This window comes from Rhineura floridana, chromosome 12 (assembly GCF_030035675.1).
Source record: "Rhineura floridana isolate rRhiFlo1 chromosome 12, rRhiFlo1.hap2, whole genome shotgun sequence".
In the NCBI taxonomy this organism is placed as follows: Eukaryota; Metazoa; Chordata; class Lepidosauria; order Squamata; family Rhineuridae; genus Rhineura; species Rhineura floridana.
The window spans coordinates 31779344-31795735 of NC_084491.1; the positions used below are offsets into that span (position 1 = coordinate 31779344).

The 16392-nt window shown below is 38.6% G+C and overlaps 1 protein-coding gene across 7 annotated transcripts in view; it reads right to left on the reverse strand.

Annotated features, from left to right (window-relative positions):
* Positions 1–16392, reverse strand: part of ARHGAP32 (Rho GTPase activating protein 32) — a 233127-nt gene that overhangs the window by 112890 nt on the left and 103845 nt on the right. Inside the window, exon 1 of one of the 7 annotated variants that reach the window (XM_061592447.1) lies at positions 16262–16324. The exons of the other annotated variants lie outside the window; for them this stretch is intronic. Within the exon in view, the coding sequence (XP_061448431.1) occupies positions 16262–16285 (24 nt within the window). The 5' untranslated portion in view covers positions 16286–16324. Of the gene's footprint in view, positions 1–16261; positions 16325–16392 lie in introns of those variants that run through there. 7 annotated transcript variants of the gene reach the window in all.

Below are 16392 nucleotides of genomic sequence, written 5' to 3' on the forward strand. Positions count from 1 at the left end.
TAAAGCCCAGGAAGAGTTCTCATAGAGTTTTATAGACATGGGTTATACCTGTCTTGACAACATGCATATGGCACACTGCATCTCTCCTTTAAGCATACTTCTTTCTCCTGTATAGAAATTTAAATGTCCTTTTCACATTAAACATTAAGATATGTCACGAACTTTCAATGGAAGACATGCACTAAGGTTTTCTTGTGGCCTGCTTCTAACACATACCATATGAGACTCTGGATCAAAGGTAGTATATTGAGTTGTATCTAACACTAGCCATACTCAGAGTAAAACCACTGTCATTAATAGACATGGCTAGCTTAAGTGCATTAGTTCCAGTGGGTCTACCCTTGAGTAGAAGTTGGATACAATCCATAATTTCAAATGTAGGTACATACATTTATCAGCCACTAGTGCAAATTAAATTCAATGTACAAATGCTAAATGTATACATTTATAACAAATATTCTTCAGTTGATCACCATTTGCTGTTATTTCTTTGGAATACAAGAATGATGATTAAAACAGTGTTTGACAGTGTATAACGTTCTGGAATTCTTTTGTTAAATTATCCCTATACTGTATTGTAACTTTGTTTAATGCACTGGCAAAGTCAGTGCATAAAACTATCAGGCAGCTAATTTTCAAAGTGAAGAAAGAAAAAATGATTTTATTAAATCCTTAAGTTTTGCAGCCTGAAAAGGCTTCATTATAAAACCTCTTGCAACTACATTTGAGAACTGCTCAAACAGAAGTTAATAAAATACATTTATTTGTTTAACAGCCACCTTTAAATGTTGACATGCTCAAAATGTTTCCCCAGCTGTTTGTACAGTTACAACCTTACCTACTGCAAGATTTTTAAAAACATGCCTTTAAAAGCAACCCCTGCCCATCCAGGCTACACTTACCCTTGCTACAAATAATCAGTTCTTTCATGGCTGAAATCCCTAGCCAAGGCCTAGGAGTTCCAAGGCTGTCCTGAGTTTCCCAGCAGCTAATTGAAAAAAACTTCCAGGCGTCAGCTCCGAGACATGGAAACGCCAGCCTAGCAAAAAACAAATTAAAATCCTTCCATTCTGCTTGCTTGCCCCTTTTCCTGATTTTAATGTTCCTTTGGATGAATGTGCCTATGAATAAGGATGGAGAGCCTTTTCCACACTGCCCATTTCATGCTCAATTTGTGCTGTAGAAAAGTCAGTGCTGTTCCTTTCGTTCCCTCTCTCATACTCTCACTGGAAAGGTCCCACAAGAAGAACCCAGCAGCCAAGAGAAACGCAGGAGGGAGGGAATGCATGCAGGGATAGCGTTCAAGCTAGGCACTAGCTGGCTTCTACAGCTCAGAAGGCAAAAAAAGTGACAGGGAACTGCCATCAGATGTCTGGAATAAAGCACCATCTCGCTCCATTTAGTTTCCAATTCCTGCTGCTCTTCTACTTATTTCATCCTGCCTGATCTTACAACCCAATGAAATCCCCCTGAAGTTATAAGTGCTAGAGAGAGTGCAATTCAGGCCAATATTCAGCATCTTAACATCTAACCAAAAAATCAAGCACTGCTGCTCCATGCTTCACAGATTACTGGAAGAGAAACGAATAAAATGTGAAGGGCAAATGTTTTCTGCTGTTGAAATGCAAATCGCTGCCAGAAACAGGTCCCTGCCCAGCATTACCCAAATGTGCTAAGACTGCAGTGTCAGTTCATAAAAAAGGTTTGTGTTAGGATCACATAATTAGATTAACATAAAATGTTGAGAAATAAAATTAGAAAAAGGGAAATAAGGAAAATTCTCAGTTGTTATATTATTCAGCATATAAATCAGGACATCTTTTTAGGTATGAAATATTTATTTCCCACCAGGGACACAATTAGACCTTTAATTCAACAGAATATATGTCATCAGCAGTTGTGTAAAGAACTACAATTAACTTTTTTTAAAAAGTATTTCTATTCCATTCTTCAATCCAAGCTGATTCTTAGAGTGCTTTTTTGTAGAAATTTGGATCCAAAGGGGGAAAAAACACAAAAACAGCATAATCAGCATGGCACTGCATTAAAATCAACAGATCTATGGGGCCTCAGAAAATTAAAATGTTTCCACCTGGCAGTGAAATCAAAGAAGGCTGTCCAAGGCAGATCGCTGCATTGTCCTCCCTCCAAGGTACACAGTGTGACTCATCTGTTATACCCTACCTTTCAGTATTTTATTCTCGGAACAATTAATTAATTAAAACAACACAACATGGAAATATCAAAAACATAAAACATTTAAAAAAATAGCAGAAAATCTGGAGTATAAATCTATAAAACAACCAACCACGGCAGCCAAATAAAACCAGCTCATATGACATTTTAAAAGGGAAAGTTAAGAAGTTTTTTTCTGGATCTTGAACAACCATAAGAGAGGTTGCCAGGCAAGCCTCCCTGAGGAAAGCACTCTAAAAACAGGATGCCATACTATCCCTTTATCCAATCCCCACTCATGCAATTTCAGTGGGTGTAGGCATCCAGAGAGGGGTCTCCAAAAAAGACCTCGCTACACAGAGAAGCTCGATGGGAAACAGCAGTCCTTCAGGAACCTAGGTCCCAAGCCATATAGGGCTTTTTAAGAAGTTAACACCTGATCTTTGAATTGTGCCTGGGGGAAAAAAACCATCTGCCAGTGTAGTTTCAAAATTGACAAGATGCGTTCCTTGAGTTGGTCCCAGTTTGCTGTCTAGCAGCTATATTTGCATATGCTTGGCGTGACCATGTGTGTATCATCAAAAAAGAGGAAACACATCAAAAGAAAAAGGGGACAAGATATCAATATTTACATAAATTTTCATATACAGATTTATATTTCTAGATTTAGATTTTGAAATAATTATTATAATTTAAACAGAAATAATAATAATCTCACCATTAGGGTGGCAACGTGTACTACTTTATGACGACAGTCTATAACATTAACCTCCATTCAAATCAAACTTTAAACCAAATCTCATTTAAAGACAACTGGATGCCACAGATAATCCCTTGTAAAATTATTTGATGTCCCAGAGAATCCACTGCAAATTTGTTCCTGAGGTGCTGGCAATGTGGGGCAGAAACTAGGACCCTTATCCACATGATGTGCCACTACCATGTTTTAAAGCCCTTTCGGTAGATAATTTAATCCTGGAAACCTTACTGCATTTCAAAGATATACATGTGTTGTTGAATTACATCCCCACTATTGGAAATGACAAATTTTGTCACTAATGGGTAACAAACTATAGGGCATATATTCACTAGGGTCAGCCAAACGCATGGGCATCAACACTGGTTGCCTTTGGATAGCATGTGGACAGCTGACTGAGCAGACACAAAGGTCCCAAGTCACAGTGATCTCCCCTATGGTGAGATCTGTTATTTTTTCTCTTTAAATTATAGTAATATCTTCTAAATGTGCATCTATACATATACATCAGCATATACTGATTTTATGCACATCAGTGTCCTCTTTTTTGGTGATGTATTTCATCTTTATGGGGGAGGGTATGAGATAATGAGCAAGTGACTACCTTAGTCACCACAGTGGGAAGGCTGTGATCAGATAACCTGTGTCTCTGTTCATGCTAAGTCTGTTATCTCCATGTTAACTGACAATGGGCAACTTCAAAGGCACTGCTCTCCCTTCTTATAGTTCTTTATCTTTAAACCAGACTTGAACCAGAATGTCCTTCAAAAATAGAGGACTGTCCTCTGAAAGAACACACGTCCACCTTATGTATGCCGCATTGCAGTGGTCTCATCTGAAGTTATCAGACAATGGGTAATTGTGCCTTACATAGAATTATCCCAACTTATCCTCACAACCACCCTGCGATGTAGGTGGGGATGAGGTACAGTGACTCACTCAAGATCACCCAGTGAACTAAGCAGGTCCAAGACCTACACCCTATACACTGCACTACACTGGAATACTGATAACTACTGCAGAATCTTACTGCTGGCCTTTTCTACTAGGAAAGTAAAGAAGCTTTTTTCCTAACATTTTCTTTCAAATTAGCAGCATCAGGATATTTGAATTCATGTAAATGTGCATCCCCCACCTCCCCAAAAAGGGTAATGAAAATATGCAGCTATCTGCTCTTCTTTCATAAGCTCACAATTACAAATCCACAGGCTAAAACACTGCAAAAAGAAGGGGGAAATTGTCTTCCTCCTCTTCATAGCTGGCGTCAAGCCTCTTCCTAATGAAATCAGAATTTGATTTGTTTAGTTACAAACAGAGGTTCCGTGTTAATACCCAAGAAAGAGTTAAATCAGCTCTGAAGTAGTTGCTAGGTTACAGTGTCATCTTTGCAAGAATTTACTCCAGTGAAATTATCCTATCTTTCAGAAAATGTTGCTCCATACAACTATGGCTATATGGCAAAATGAACTCAGAAGCAAGGAAAAGAATTACTTACAGTACAGTAGTCTACTCACATAGTTTTACCATTTTTGAACAGTAAGCAAATATATTCAGCAATTCTCATAAAATGAACATTATTTCCATATACATGTGTATGTATATGATTCAGCTTTAAAGATCTACATTATATAGAGGCGACTGTCCAAACATCTAAAAACAGTAAGTGTACATGTTCTCATGCTCTGAAATCTTTTATGCTACTTTTCTAATTGTACATTCCTTTTTTCCCTGCTAAATTAGCATGACTCAGAACTGCAATTTCAGCTCAAAACCTAACTTTAGCCACATCAAATCCAACCAGAATATTCCAGAATAAAACCTCAGAGTGGCAAGGAGAAATCCTTGTTCCTCCCACTTTCAGTATTCAAACAACCTAGAAGAGCAATTGTTTTCTATAATTAACACAAGCTATTATTTTTGTCCACACGGAGTCACAACAGGCAAAAATCCTATAAATACATGCTTGGAGGTGAGTGTTACTAAAAGCAGTATTTCAAATTTGGGTACTATCCATTTTTCAAAATATTAACAGCTGGTCTCTCAATAGCCTTATGAATATTTTCTTGTAAGTCCCATTGAATTTAGTTAGCCTTACTTCTAGGTACACAAGAATGGGATTGAGCTATTTAATAAATATTTTACTTTTGTGTCTATGACATTTATTAGATGCATTGGAATCACATTCAGGTTTAGATACTAGTGCAATGGCTGTGCTCAGACAACATTGTAGGCAATAAACCATTCCTTTTCGTGAATAAGAATAGTGTTCCCACATGCTGCTGAATCCTGCCCTAGTGTGAGTGGGACAACAAAGTCTAATTTATTTTTCTGTATTTATATACATTTATATAGTGCCCATATAACTGAGTTCTCTGGATCACAAACCATTAAAAATACAAAATACAGTACACAATTTAAATGATAAAAACACTAAAACAAATTATAAACAAACCACTCAAACCAATGCAAACACAGCAACTAAAAGCAACTGAAAACCAGCAAAGGGAATAACTTAATGCTAAGATTTAAAAGCACTAACTATAATGGGTACAACTATTTTAAAGGGCCTGGGAGAACAGAAAGACCTTCTTCTGACACTTAACACACCACTGCCTGAGCAACTGAACATTTCAAGCCATCATATCAGGTCAGCTACCATCAGGGAATTAGTACTTGCTGAAGGACAGTTCCTTAAAAATACACTGAGGAACAACCCACCTGCCAAATTTGCTTCCTTCAAATTATGCTATTTGTAAAGACACTCCTCACAAATTGTTTTGTTTTAAAATGATTTGTTCAATGATTCATCGTGTGTTCTGGGCTAGCATTGAAACTCTAGCCCAGTTGACAAGTCACATTAAAGCAAACAATGGTTTAATGTGAATGAGCAGTACACTGTGCACACTGCTCAAACGCTCTTGCAGTGCTCCTCCCTCGCTCCTACTGCTCTCATGCCACAGGAAAAAAAATAAGCCAATTTCTGGCTTGTCATGCTGTCTAAATCTGGGCTTGTGTTTGTTTTCTCCAAACCTTAGGTGCCATTTGAGCAGGGATAGAATACCACAGGAACTTTTGAGCACTGTGCACCATCACACTTATTGTTCACATTAAACCATTGTTTGTTTTCCACTATGGTCTAATGTCACATGCGAACCAGGTCTCTGATTACTGCCTCATCCTTCGGCGGGGTGAGGGGACCTCTTTCCAACTCCTTCTTCCAGACATCTTCAAGATCTCATTCCATTACATCTGATCTTCCCAATAAGATTGAAAACTTCAAAAAATAGTTACAATCTCTTCTGTTTTGAACTGATGATAGATTCTCAACCACACAGAACAATGGCAAAAAAAACTGTTAAGCAATATGAATGAGAGTGGAAACAATCCTGTGCTAACCACCAAAACTTAGAGACAGTAACTTATACTTCCCATATTTTCAAAGCTAACAGATCACCAGGATGAAGGTATGAAGGATGCATGCTAGCATACAGGAAAAACTTTAAACCAGGGTTACTTTACATTTAAATCCTTGATCTAGCGTAAAGGGGCTTTAGTGTAAATCAGAATCTAGTTATAGAGCACTAGACTTAAGGTAAATATTTTGATTGCCTGTTAAAGCAAACAAATCCTAGAGATAGTCACCTACCTCAAGACTTTCTATTCATCGTTTTGTAATACTATGTGCTCTCTGATCACCTTCCCGTCTCTAACATCGCTCAAGTCTCCATCTATACCTGTCATATTAATTAGAGATAGACCAACACTCAAAATACTTAACATGAAAGTGTGATTTTGTGAAGGTTAAAAGCACCCTGAAATAATCTACTTCCTGCTTTTTTGCAGTTTTACGTGCTTGTTTGCTGTCATTGTTCCACCCACGGACTACTGCTTTTATTTATTTATTTATTCATTCATTCATTCTAAAGGGGCTTCTTTTTCCTTCACTATGTGATTCTACCCAAATTTGAGTCATACAGTGTACTGCCTTCAAGTCGATTCAGATTTATGGCGACCCTATGAATAGGGTTTTCATGAGGCTGAGAGGCAGTGACTGGCCCAAGGTCACCCAGGGAGCTTCATGACTATGTGGGGATTTGAACCCTGGTCTCCCAGGTCGTAGTCCAACACCTTAACCACTACACCACACTGGCTCTCAGTCATACAGTAAATCTGAGGTCACAAACCCTCTTTAAGCATTATGAAAATAGGGAAGAACGTGTGCTAGCTCCAACCTCGTCCATGCCTGTTTTATTCACCTTCCACAAGTTGGAAAAGACTGTCTACAGTGTGGAGTCTCTTGAATCTATGAAAGTTCCCAAACTTTTTGGAACCCTCAGGGCCTGAAGCTGGCTACAGAGTCAGTCCGATTTGGTTCTGTGTTGACAAAATTGAAAACTAAGACTCACCACACTTTCTTTACTCTGAAGCCCTGATCCAGGGCTGATCATACCACAGTGTCCTTGGGAATGCCCATTTAAATACACACTGAAGGCCATGTTCCATATAGGGCAGATAAACAATGCCTGAACTCAAATGCACATCTAGGCTAACGTTCGTTCTCCATTCTGTGCTGCAGAGGTTTCATTACCAAAGCAGTGAGACGTTCTCCTTCACTTCCCATGAGTATTTCTGTACCTTTCAGATTCCCAATTCAGCTCAACTGGGAGAAGCTACTTTTGAAATTCCACTGAGTTTCAACAACAGCATCATCAACTCCAGGGATCAGAAAAAATTACCACACACATCCTAGTACCCCTCATCTTGTACCTTTGTGAATTACCACAATTGCAAGCTGCTTTGAAAGCCAATATGGCTGAAAAACAGTGTTCATATATTACTATGTCAGAAATTACTTCAGCCACGCAGCTAGATAAAAAAATTGAATCCTCTGAATCAGCCCTTTATTAACTGGTGAAATGATGTAAATTTTAGTGGCCACATGGAGATGCACATTCACCTGAATGGTACATTTAAAGTACATTTAATCATTAATCTAGCTCTAAAGGGGGCTTAGTATAAATCAGAATCCAGTTATAGGACACTCATGAGTATGTCCATGATTCATACTCAACAACTTCCTTGTACTCCCAATACACTGAGGTGTGGGCTGGCTACTAATACAACTGTTTACCGTCTTATGGGGGGGAGGGGAAGTAGCAAATAATAATGACTAGGTTATAAGAATTTGGATTCCTGCACTGAGCAAGGGGCTAAACTCAATGGCCTTATAAACCCCTCCCAATTCTACTATTCTATGATTCTGTTATTCTACTGGACTTGAAAACAAATAAAAGCAGGTTAGCAGACATGCCGAAAACAAAGCAAAATGTAGAGTGATGGAGCAGGCATCCGATGACCTAGAACTATTTCATACATAATGCGTCCTATCCAACCCCCACCCCATACACATGGAAATTCCCTGTCCCAGTGTTCATTTTGCCAGAAACATACAGGTTAGGAGGCTATTCCTCTGACAATGATCTGATTAACTTTGTTTTCCACTGACATATAAGCTGCAGCTCTTAGACTGAATAGGCTCCTAAACCTCTTTCCAACAAACAAACAGGCTATTGGCTCCCACCTACAGTGACAGCAATCCTCCATCACAAGGGTCTAACAGAATCCATGCACTTTCTTCAGCCTCCTTTAGGTCAATTTTCTATCATCACCATGGAAACCAGTTTTTAAGCAGCAGCAGCATCAAAATCCCATAAGCCTTGAAACTCTACCCCAAGGGCTACACAGTAAGCAGAGACAACTTCAGGATCACAAATCAAATCAACCTTGTGAGCTAGAGGGATATAATTAGCCACAAATTAATCTAAATTTCTGCAGTACAACCAAAAGGAAGGTGCCTCTATGTGATAAGGGAAGCCAGTGGGGAACTTCTACTTTTTAACTCATCACTACAACATGAAAAAAAGAAAATGAGGGGCAATCTGTCTAATCTTAGTCTCTCCAAGTATCATTTGGCACTAGAAAGGCATAGTAAATTTAACACAACAGATTTTCAGAGTACCTTCTTAAATGACACATGCAATCAAATCTTCCACCCAAAACTGCCAGCTGGAAAATCCAGGTGAGATATTTGCCTGCCTGCTCTTATTTATTTAAGAAATATATACTCTGCTTTTCACCGTATGTCTCAAAGCGGCTTGTTCTTGCTTGCCCAATACTCCCAACAATCTTAGACCAGCAGGCACTAGCACCACAGTACATCCACCACAATATTCCCATTCTGCTGAAAATAAGAAGCTGAGCAGTGCCTCACTTTTTTCAATGGAAGGTACATTTCCCTGATCAGACAAATATGCTCTCTCCCCCACATCCCAACACCTTCTACTCATGAAGCCTTCCCCAAGCTGGTGCCCTCCAGATGTTTGCACACAACACTCATTGTCCCTCACCACTGGCCATGTTGGCTGGGGCTAATGGGCACTGCAGTCCAAAACATCTGGAGGGAACCTGCTTGGGGAAAAATGTTTAAGGGGAAAGCACCCACTGCCAGAACAAATAAAGTATAGCTTCAGCAAGAGTACAGAGTCTTGCAACAGACTCAGGCTGCCATGCATGTTCAGTAATAGTACCCAAGAATATTTCTCTGCTGGGAATGAAAGGCAAAGAGGAGCAGGCAAGTGTTGGCAAGCATGTTTGACAGCTGCCACCTCTTATAATGACTGCCAGAAGGAAGGACCCTGATATCAATACAATATGTGATGGGGAAAGGGGGGAGTATTGATTAAATGTGTCCTCTCATTGAGTCGTCAAAATGCAACTGAGTCTCAGAACAGAGCAATTCAGGGTTTGAAGTGTGTGTGTGTGCAAGCACCACAGCTTTAATATCTCTTGTATCAATGCAATAATAGTTTAACAATGTAATGCTCCTTAAAAAAAAATACCTCTGGACTTTGAGATTCGTGTTCTGATGTTACTGATGAATTGGGGTATGGGAAGAGATATTATTGCTGTCATCAAAGGCCTGGCTGCTTCTACCTTACCTTGCCCCACCCCCTCAGCCCCAAGGGCCTTTAAGAGGAAGTAAATGATGGAGGAAATTGTGGACATGTACAGATATGCTGGCTGTCCTCAGAGGGCAAGGATATAATCCCAATTAGTCCTGGGAAGTGGGTGGCTGGTTAAAGTTCTGAGACTGTGTCTGGTGTGAGGAGGGGGGGAATAATGTGTACAACTACTGCAGGAAAAGATGTGCAGTATGCAAAATAAATTTGTTAAGTTTTAAAAACTCTCATTAATGGCCTGATTGTTGATAGCAGCATGGTTCTGCAGTATGGTTAGATGTTAAAATCACCCACCAAAAATTCAGAAAATTATTTTTTTTTTTAGTTAATGAATGAAACATTATTGAAATATTTATAAGCTTGTTTTCAATACAAGTCCTACTCAGAGTACACCCATTGAAGTTAATGGACATTTCAATGGGTTTACTCAGAACAGGACTTAGTTAAATATAACCCATTACGTTATGAAATGCACTATTTGCTGATACCATTATTAAAATGGTTGCTGAACATTTTTAGATATTGCTATTCTTTCCTTTCTGTATTTAGATTATCATATTTACTGTCAACCACTTTGAACATCAGCAACCTGGGGAAAATGTAGTATATAAGTAAAGTAACTGACAGCCTGATCACCTGTGTTACATTTCTAGCCTCTATCTTAAAAATCAAAGCACCCCCCCTCCAAATAAGACAAAGAGAAGTTGGTTGTACTTGATCTAATTTAACGTGTTTAATTTTCCATATCTCCCATACGTAACATGTGCAGCAGCTGACCTTTGTAAACTGAATTTTGTCTACCTGAAAAGTATCTCAATGTATGGAAATTAGAATATATAAACCTTTAGGAATGAGGTATCACAGTAAAATCTTGGAAGACAAGGCTAACCTGCTGGATTTATGTTGGCTTTTCAGAGCTGTCTTCATTCAGAATTTTCATATAAAACATGTGTTATTAGAGCATGTTTCAGGAGTCACTTGAAATAAGTAAACATTTAGCCCTCAAGAGGAAAGGAGATAAACTATTGTAGGTAAGTGCTCTACAGCTTAGCAATGTAATATGGACACACGCAGCTGCAAAAACACTCACTTAGCATCTCTCTCCCTTTCCCTTACAGTCCTCAAATTCCCCAATTTTTCACTATTTTAGGAAAAGGAAACACAATACAGAACTGCTATGATCTTAATGAGGAGTGTCAGAATGTTTGCTTAAGATCTACGGCTAACTTTATATTTCCAAGCAAAGAACATTAATGTTTCTGTCTTGGTACCCACTGATGCAATCTAAAATCTATTTTGTAGTTAAATAAGAGTGAGATAAGTGTACATAAAACATCCTGTAAATCCCATCTTAAAACTGTTACAAACAGCACTTTGGGGCTTTTTAAAACCATGTCCTATGACATTTTCTCACTCTTCTCCCCCACTTGCCATTTTTATGGGCCATCTAGCCTAAAGGAGAGTTCAGGGGAATCCAAATTCTTGTTCACTACTTTGTGACATTTTAGTTAGTACTAAGAAATAAGTATTGCACAACTGTTCTTTTTTAATGTTGTGTGTGTGTGCTACCTGCATTTTTTGTACTAACTGCAGGACATATTTGTGGCACTAAACACTAGGTGGCAATGTACTACAAAGAACAGTGCATGTTATTTTTGCAACCGAGAACCATAAATCATGTATTATAATTTTCGAGCTATACCTGAGATAAGCAAAATGATTATCAGTTTTGTTACATTATTGATTATCAAAAATTGATAATGTGCACCATGAGTCTACAACAAAGCTTAGCTTTGGAAGGGAAGGGAGGAAGGGACAACACTTTGCTTCTCCTAAATCAATTGGTAAACAAAAATGTACATGAGGGACAGGGGACCATGCCCTTTAAGATAGTCTGGGTATTTTGGTATTTGCTATTCATCATGTAAAGTGGAAAGGAACTTTCCCCCCATACCACATGATTTGATGGAGGCATTGCACTGGCCAGGCATTCGGTCCCTATTTGCATCATTAGCTGGCCTAGATTCCCAGCTTTGATAAAAAAAAAAATCAGTATCTAACCTTTTTTGAACCAGGGATTCAAGTTAAAATATGCATGGACAATTCTGTGAGAAACTAGTCTGCACCTACCTTTCAGTGCTTTTAGCTACTGAATTTTAGTCACTGGATTTCACCGGGGAGAGGAGGGTAGAACTGATACAGCACTAAAATCCACATGAAGATTATAGAAGTATTGCGTGAAATTGGTCAGGAATTTACAGTTATGTTTGAATATAAACTAACATGGACAAGCAAAGGTTAGGGAAATGCAAGTAAGGTCTGGAGGTAGCATGCATTAAAAAGCATGATCCCACTTAAGCACTCCGACATGCTCCCTTTCACTCTCCTAGCGGTTCCCACTGCCTCCTGTACAACTTGTGGGAGCAGGAATCTTCAGTCTCCTTTTTCTATAAATAGATACATGAAAGCAAGAATGTCATCAATGCGATGCACACATACATCACACATCCATGACTTCCAGATGTCATGGCTTTCTCAGCAACTTAGAACACTGTGCAAGTACCATATCATATTTATTGCTGAGAATATGCAAAACTGGAAAAGGGGAAAATATTAATCAATCAAGCTGAAAGCCCCTCTTCTTTTTGACTAATAAGGGAACTAGAATACAGAAAATGGGTAAATGTCCCTGTGTGAGAAAATGAAGAAAGGTTTCCTTTCGGAAGCATGCAAGATGAATGGGTCAGTGAAATTAAACGGCCTAGTTTTACTGTGCTTTCCCTGCACTAACATCAAGTGTGGGTTTTCTCATCGTTTCTGCCACTGTCTGCTTTAACAATGATTCTATCTCTCTCACTAAAGTGACACAGCTGTTCCCTTTTCCAGTAGTCTATCACTGAACTGAACTACATATCCGATAGGAAGAAAAGCACACCCAGTAAGTTGTGTGTTTTAACAGCATATTCTCACCTTTCCAGCCCTGTATCTGTTATAAAATGAGAAAATAAGACAAACGAAGCTAGAAAGGAATTACGTGCTCTTATCAACCATTTGGTTGGAGGAGACCTGTTTCTTTTGCAGAAAACGCATTCCAGGTTGCACATGTTTCAACCTTTTCCCACTCATGCCACTTTAGCTTCCAATATAGAATGGTGATTTTAACTCCTACGGGTTTTTTGCATTTAGTCTAGGCCATATTTCATAGAAACAGTCTGAAAAAGGATTCAGGAAAACAATGTTCCAGAACACCAAACATCAAATCATGAAATCCAAACATTTTAGGGAAGACAACTTCAAAACAATTTTACATTTTAATGGAATCATATGGGCTGCAATATTGATGAACTGATATTGCGGGACACTTTCAGAACACATTCTAATGATTTTGTAGGTACTTGAAATCCCCAACTCAGATGTTGATTGTCTGTCGCAAGCTTCAATACAGTCATGGCATCAATAAGCATTAGTTTAAGACACCCACTTGATTTCTGGGCTTCCTCTTGAGAAAGCATTCTGAGAAGAGTGGTTTCCAGATTCAGAATGGCCAATCAGCTTAGAAAAGTGGGTCCCCAAAAATAATAGTTTAAAAAAATGCACCTTGCATTTCAATTTTTGGGGAAATTAGCCTGAACTAATACATGAAATGAAGCTTTGTGTGTTAAGTGCCAGGGGGTATGGCCAATATGAAGTTCCTTCTCACTTCATTCACAAGAATTAGAGAATTTAGGTCAAGTGGAAGATATAAAGCAGTGTTAACACTTTTCCTCAGGCTTCTGGAGAATGCCAGCAAATCCACTTTTATTGCTATTAGGTTAAGAGAGATCAGCCTCATAACAAAACAGGTCCATGAAATGCAGAACTGAAAAATGTTCCAATTCAGACACATTTGTAAGAAAGTAAAATCCTTTTCTCTAACTAAAAAACTCCCCTTGTGCTCTTATAATTCACAAATTGACAGATTTATAGAAAAATTGTCACTGTTTATTTTATGGAATGAAAACTTTTAAAATATTCAGCCCTATTTATACTTTACTGTAAACATTCATAGTTTATGTTTCTGGAAACTAATTTGAACCTCATTTTTTATATTTGCATGCTTTAATTATAATTTAGTGCTATCAACAAGAAGATTTGCATTTATTTATTTACTACCTTTCATTTAGTTTTATTAATTTTAGTTTTTGTTGCTGTTGTTGTTTCTTCAGGTATTTTCTACCATAGAATATAAAAATATTAAATAAAAATATAATTTTGAAGAATCCATGGAAGAAAACCACTTTGACACTGGTTTGTGTGAAAACACAATAGGGGTATTTTCTTAGAATATTGTCAGTAATGCTATCATTCCTCTCAATCAAAACAGATACTTTTTCAGTGAAATATTTGGAATGTGGCCCCTCTAGCCCACCTGACATATGTTCGAGCTTAGAAGCTAAAGCCCCACTGACTGTGTACATACACATCATAGTAAGTCATGGTTAATGTGTTAAACAGATTGCTTCTGCATTGTTCCTTCCTGCTAGTGAGCAGGAATAACAAACCATTATCCTTGGCTTAGTATTCTGTCTGAACTGGTTATCGTAAATTGCTTTAATCCAAACAAACCATGACTGTTAAGCCAAGAACAAATCTTAGCTTCAGACTGCAGTGTGACTGGAATAAAATAAACCAACGCCTTGTTTGGACATAATGCTAAGGCAGGGATCATGGCTTGCTGCTCCCACTCACTAGTGGGGAACAGCAATTCAGGAGCAATCTGCATGTTCATGGCAAACAATTAACCATGATTTCCTGTGATGTGTGAACGCACCCAATGAAACATGATTTGATCTCTACAGTACTCCTATAAGAAACAAGTGCTGTGTGTTCCATTAAGACTCTAGTGTGTGTAATGATTAAAACATCCAACAGCAGTTCACATAACTAACTTTTCATGAAGTTATTCTAAACAATATTTGGAAACCTATTTGATACACAAATAGTGTGATGTAATAGACAAGAATACTTGACAGACTGGGGAAACACCTGGGTTCAACTCCCCACTCAACCAAGAAACTCACTAAACTAGTAAACCTCTGTACCTAGCCTATTTCACAGGACTGCTGTGAAGGTAAAAGGGGGGAAAGAGAGAATAGAAATGTAGTAAATGTTTTATTGATGATTATTACCAGTTTTCTGTTGTAACATTAAGGCAACAAGAAAAAACAATCAAACTCTTGAATTCTGCCACAATAAATCTTGCATACCTTCAAAGGGGCCATTCTGGATTTATTCTAAGTAGCTGATACTGCACAGGGGGGTGACTCAAAGCCAGCCATTTCTTAGATTCCCCAAACAACTGAGAACTTTCACAATTATGTCTTATACTAAAAGGACACACTACATCTACATCAATTCTAATTAAGATCTAATGATCAAATTATCAGCAGTGTCTACTGCAGCAGAAAATGAAGTCTCTAGTTCACATTCTGATTGGCTCTAGCCCCAGCTAGCCTGCAACATCTGTCAATATCATAGCCCAAGGCGGGAAAGTCTATGAATGCACTTAGGTAGATGGCTAATTAGCAGAACTAGCTGTAGAGCAATGCAGGGCTGTGGAGTCGGTACGCCAAACCTTCGATTCCGACTCCGACTCCTCTTTTTCTACTGTCCGACTCCGACTCCACCCAAAATTGCTTCCAACTCCACAGCCCTGTAAAGGGCTGTAAATGTCTTTTTAAATTGGAAGCTCTCATAGGAGCATTTTTATCACTGCCTGAATATGCGCTGATCTTGGCATCACAGCATTTGTCTTCATCTGGGTCCTGTGTCATACACTGACACACAACATGTTTTCCATCTTGAGTTATGGTGAAATGCTCAACTACAGCTGACTTCATGGGAAGCTTCTTTGACATTTTGAATTTGTATTTTAAAAAATTTGTCAATCAAAATTTATTTTGAAGCCAGTGTCGGAGTCGGTACATTTCTACCGACTCCACCCAAAATTGCTTCCGACTCCATGACTCCGACTCCACAGCCCTGGAGCAATGGCTATTGCTTTTTGCCCTTTCACAATTGCAAAACCATTCCTTCCCTTCCCATTTCAGCAAATGGGGAGGAGCTGAGCTGAGCTGAACATACCACAAAGCAAAGCAAGTGGGGGAGAAATACAAGCTAAAAAAGAAGGGTCCTTGTCTTTCCTGACCCTCACATGCGCATGGCTCTTCCCTAGACCTATTGAGAAGCAGGAAAGGGAAAATACAGACACGTGTGGGTATTTTAGGCAATTGGCCTATATTCTCTGCCTACTATTTTGGTCTCAGCCTACCTCCAGATTGTTTGTCCACCCCATTTTCTCAGATGCTTATAGTGGTTCCTCCTTCTGCCTTCCAATATCAGGAGCTGCATGGTGGACAAGAACACCATGATGGACAGGAAGCAAAGACAGAAAAATTGGAG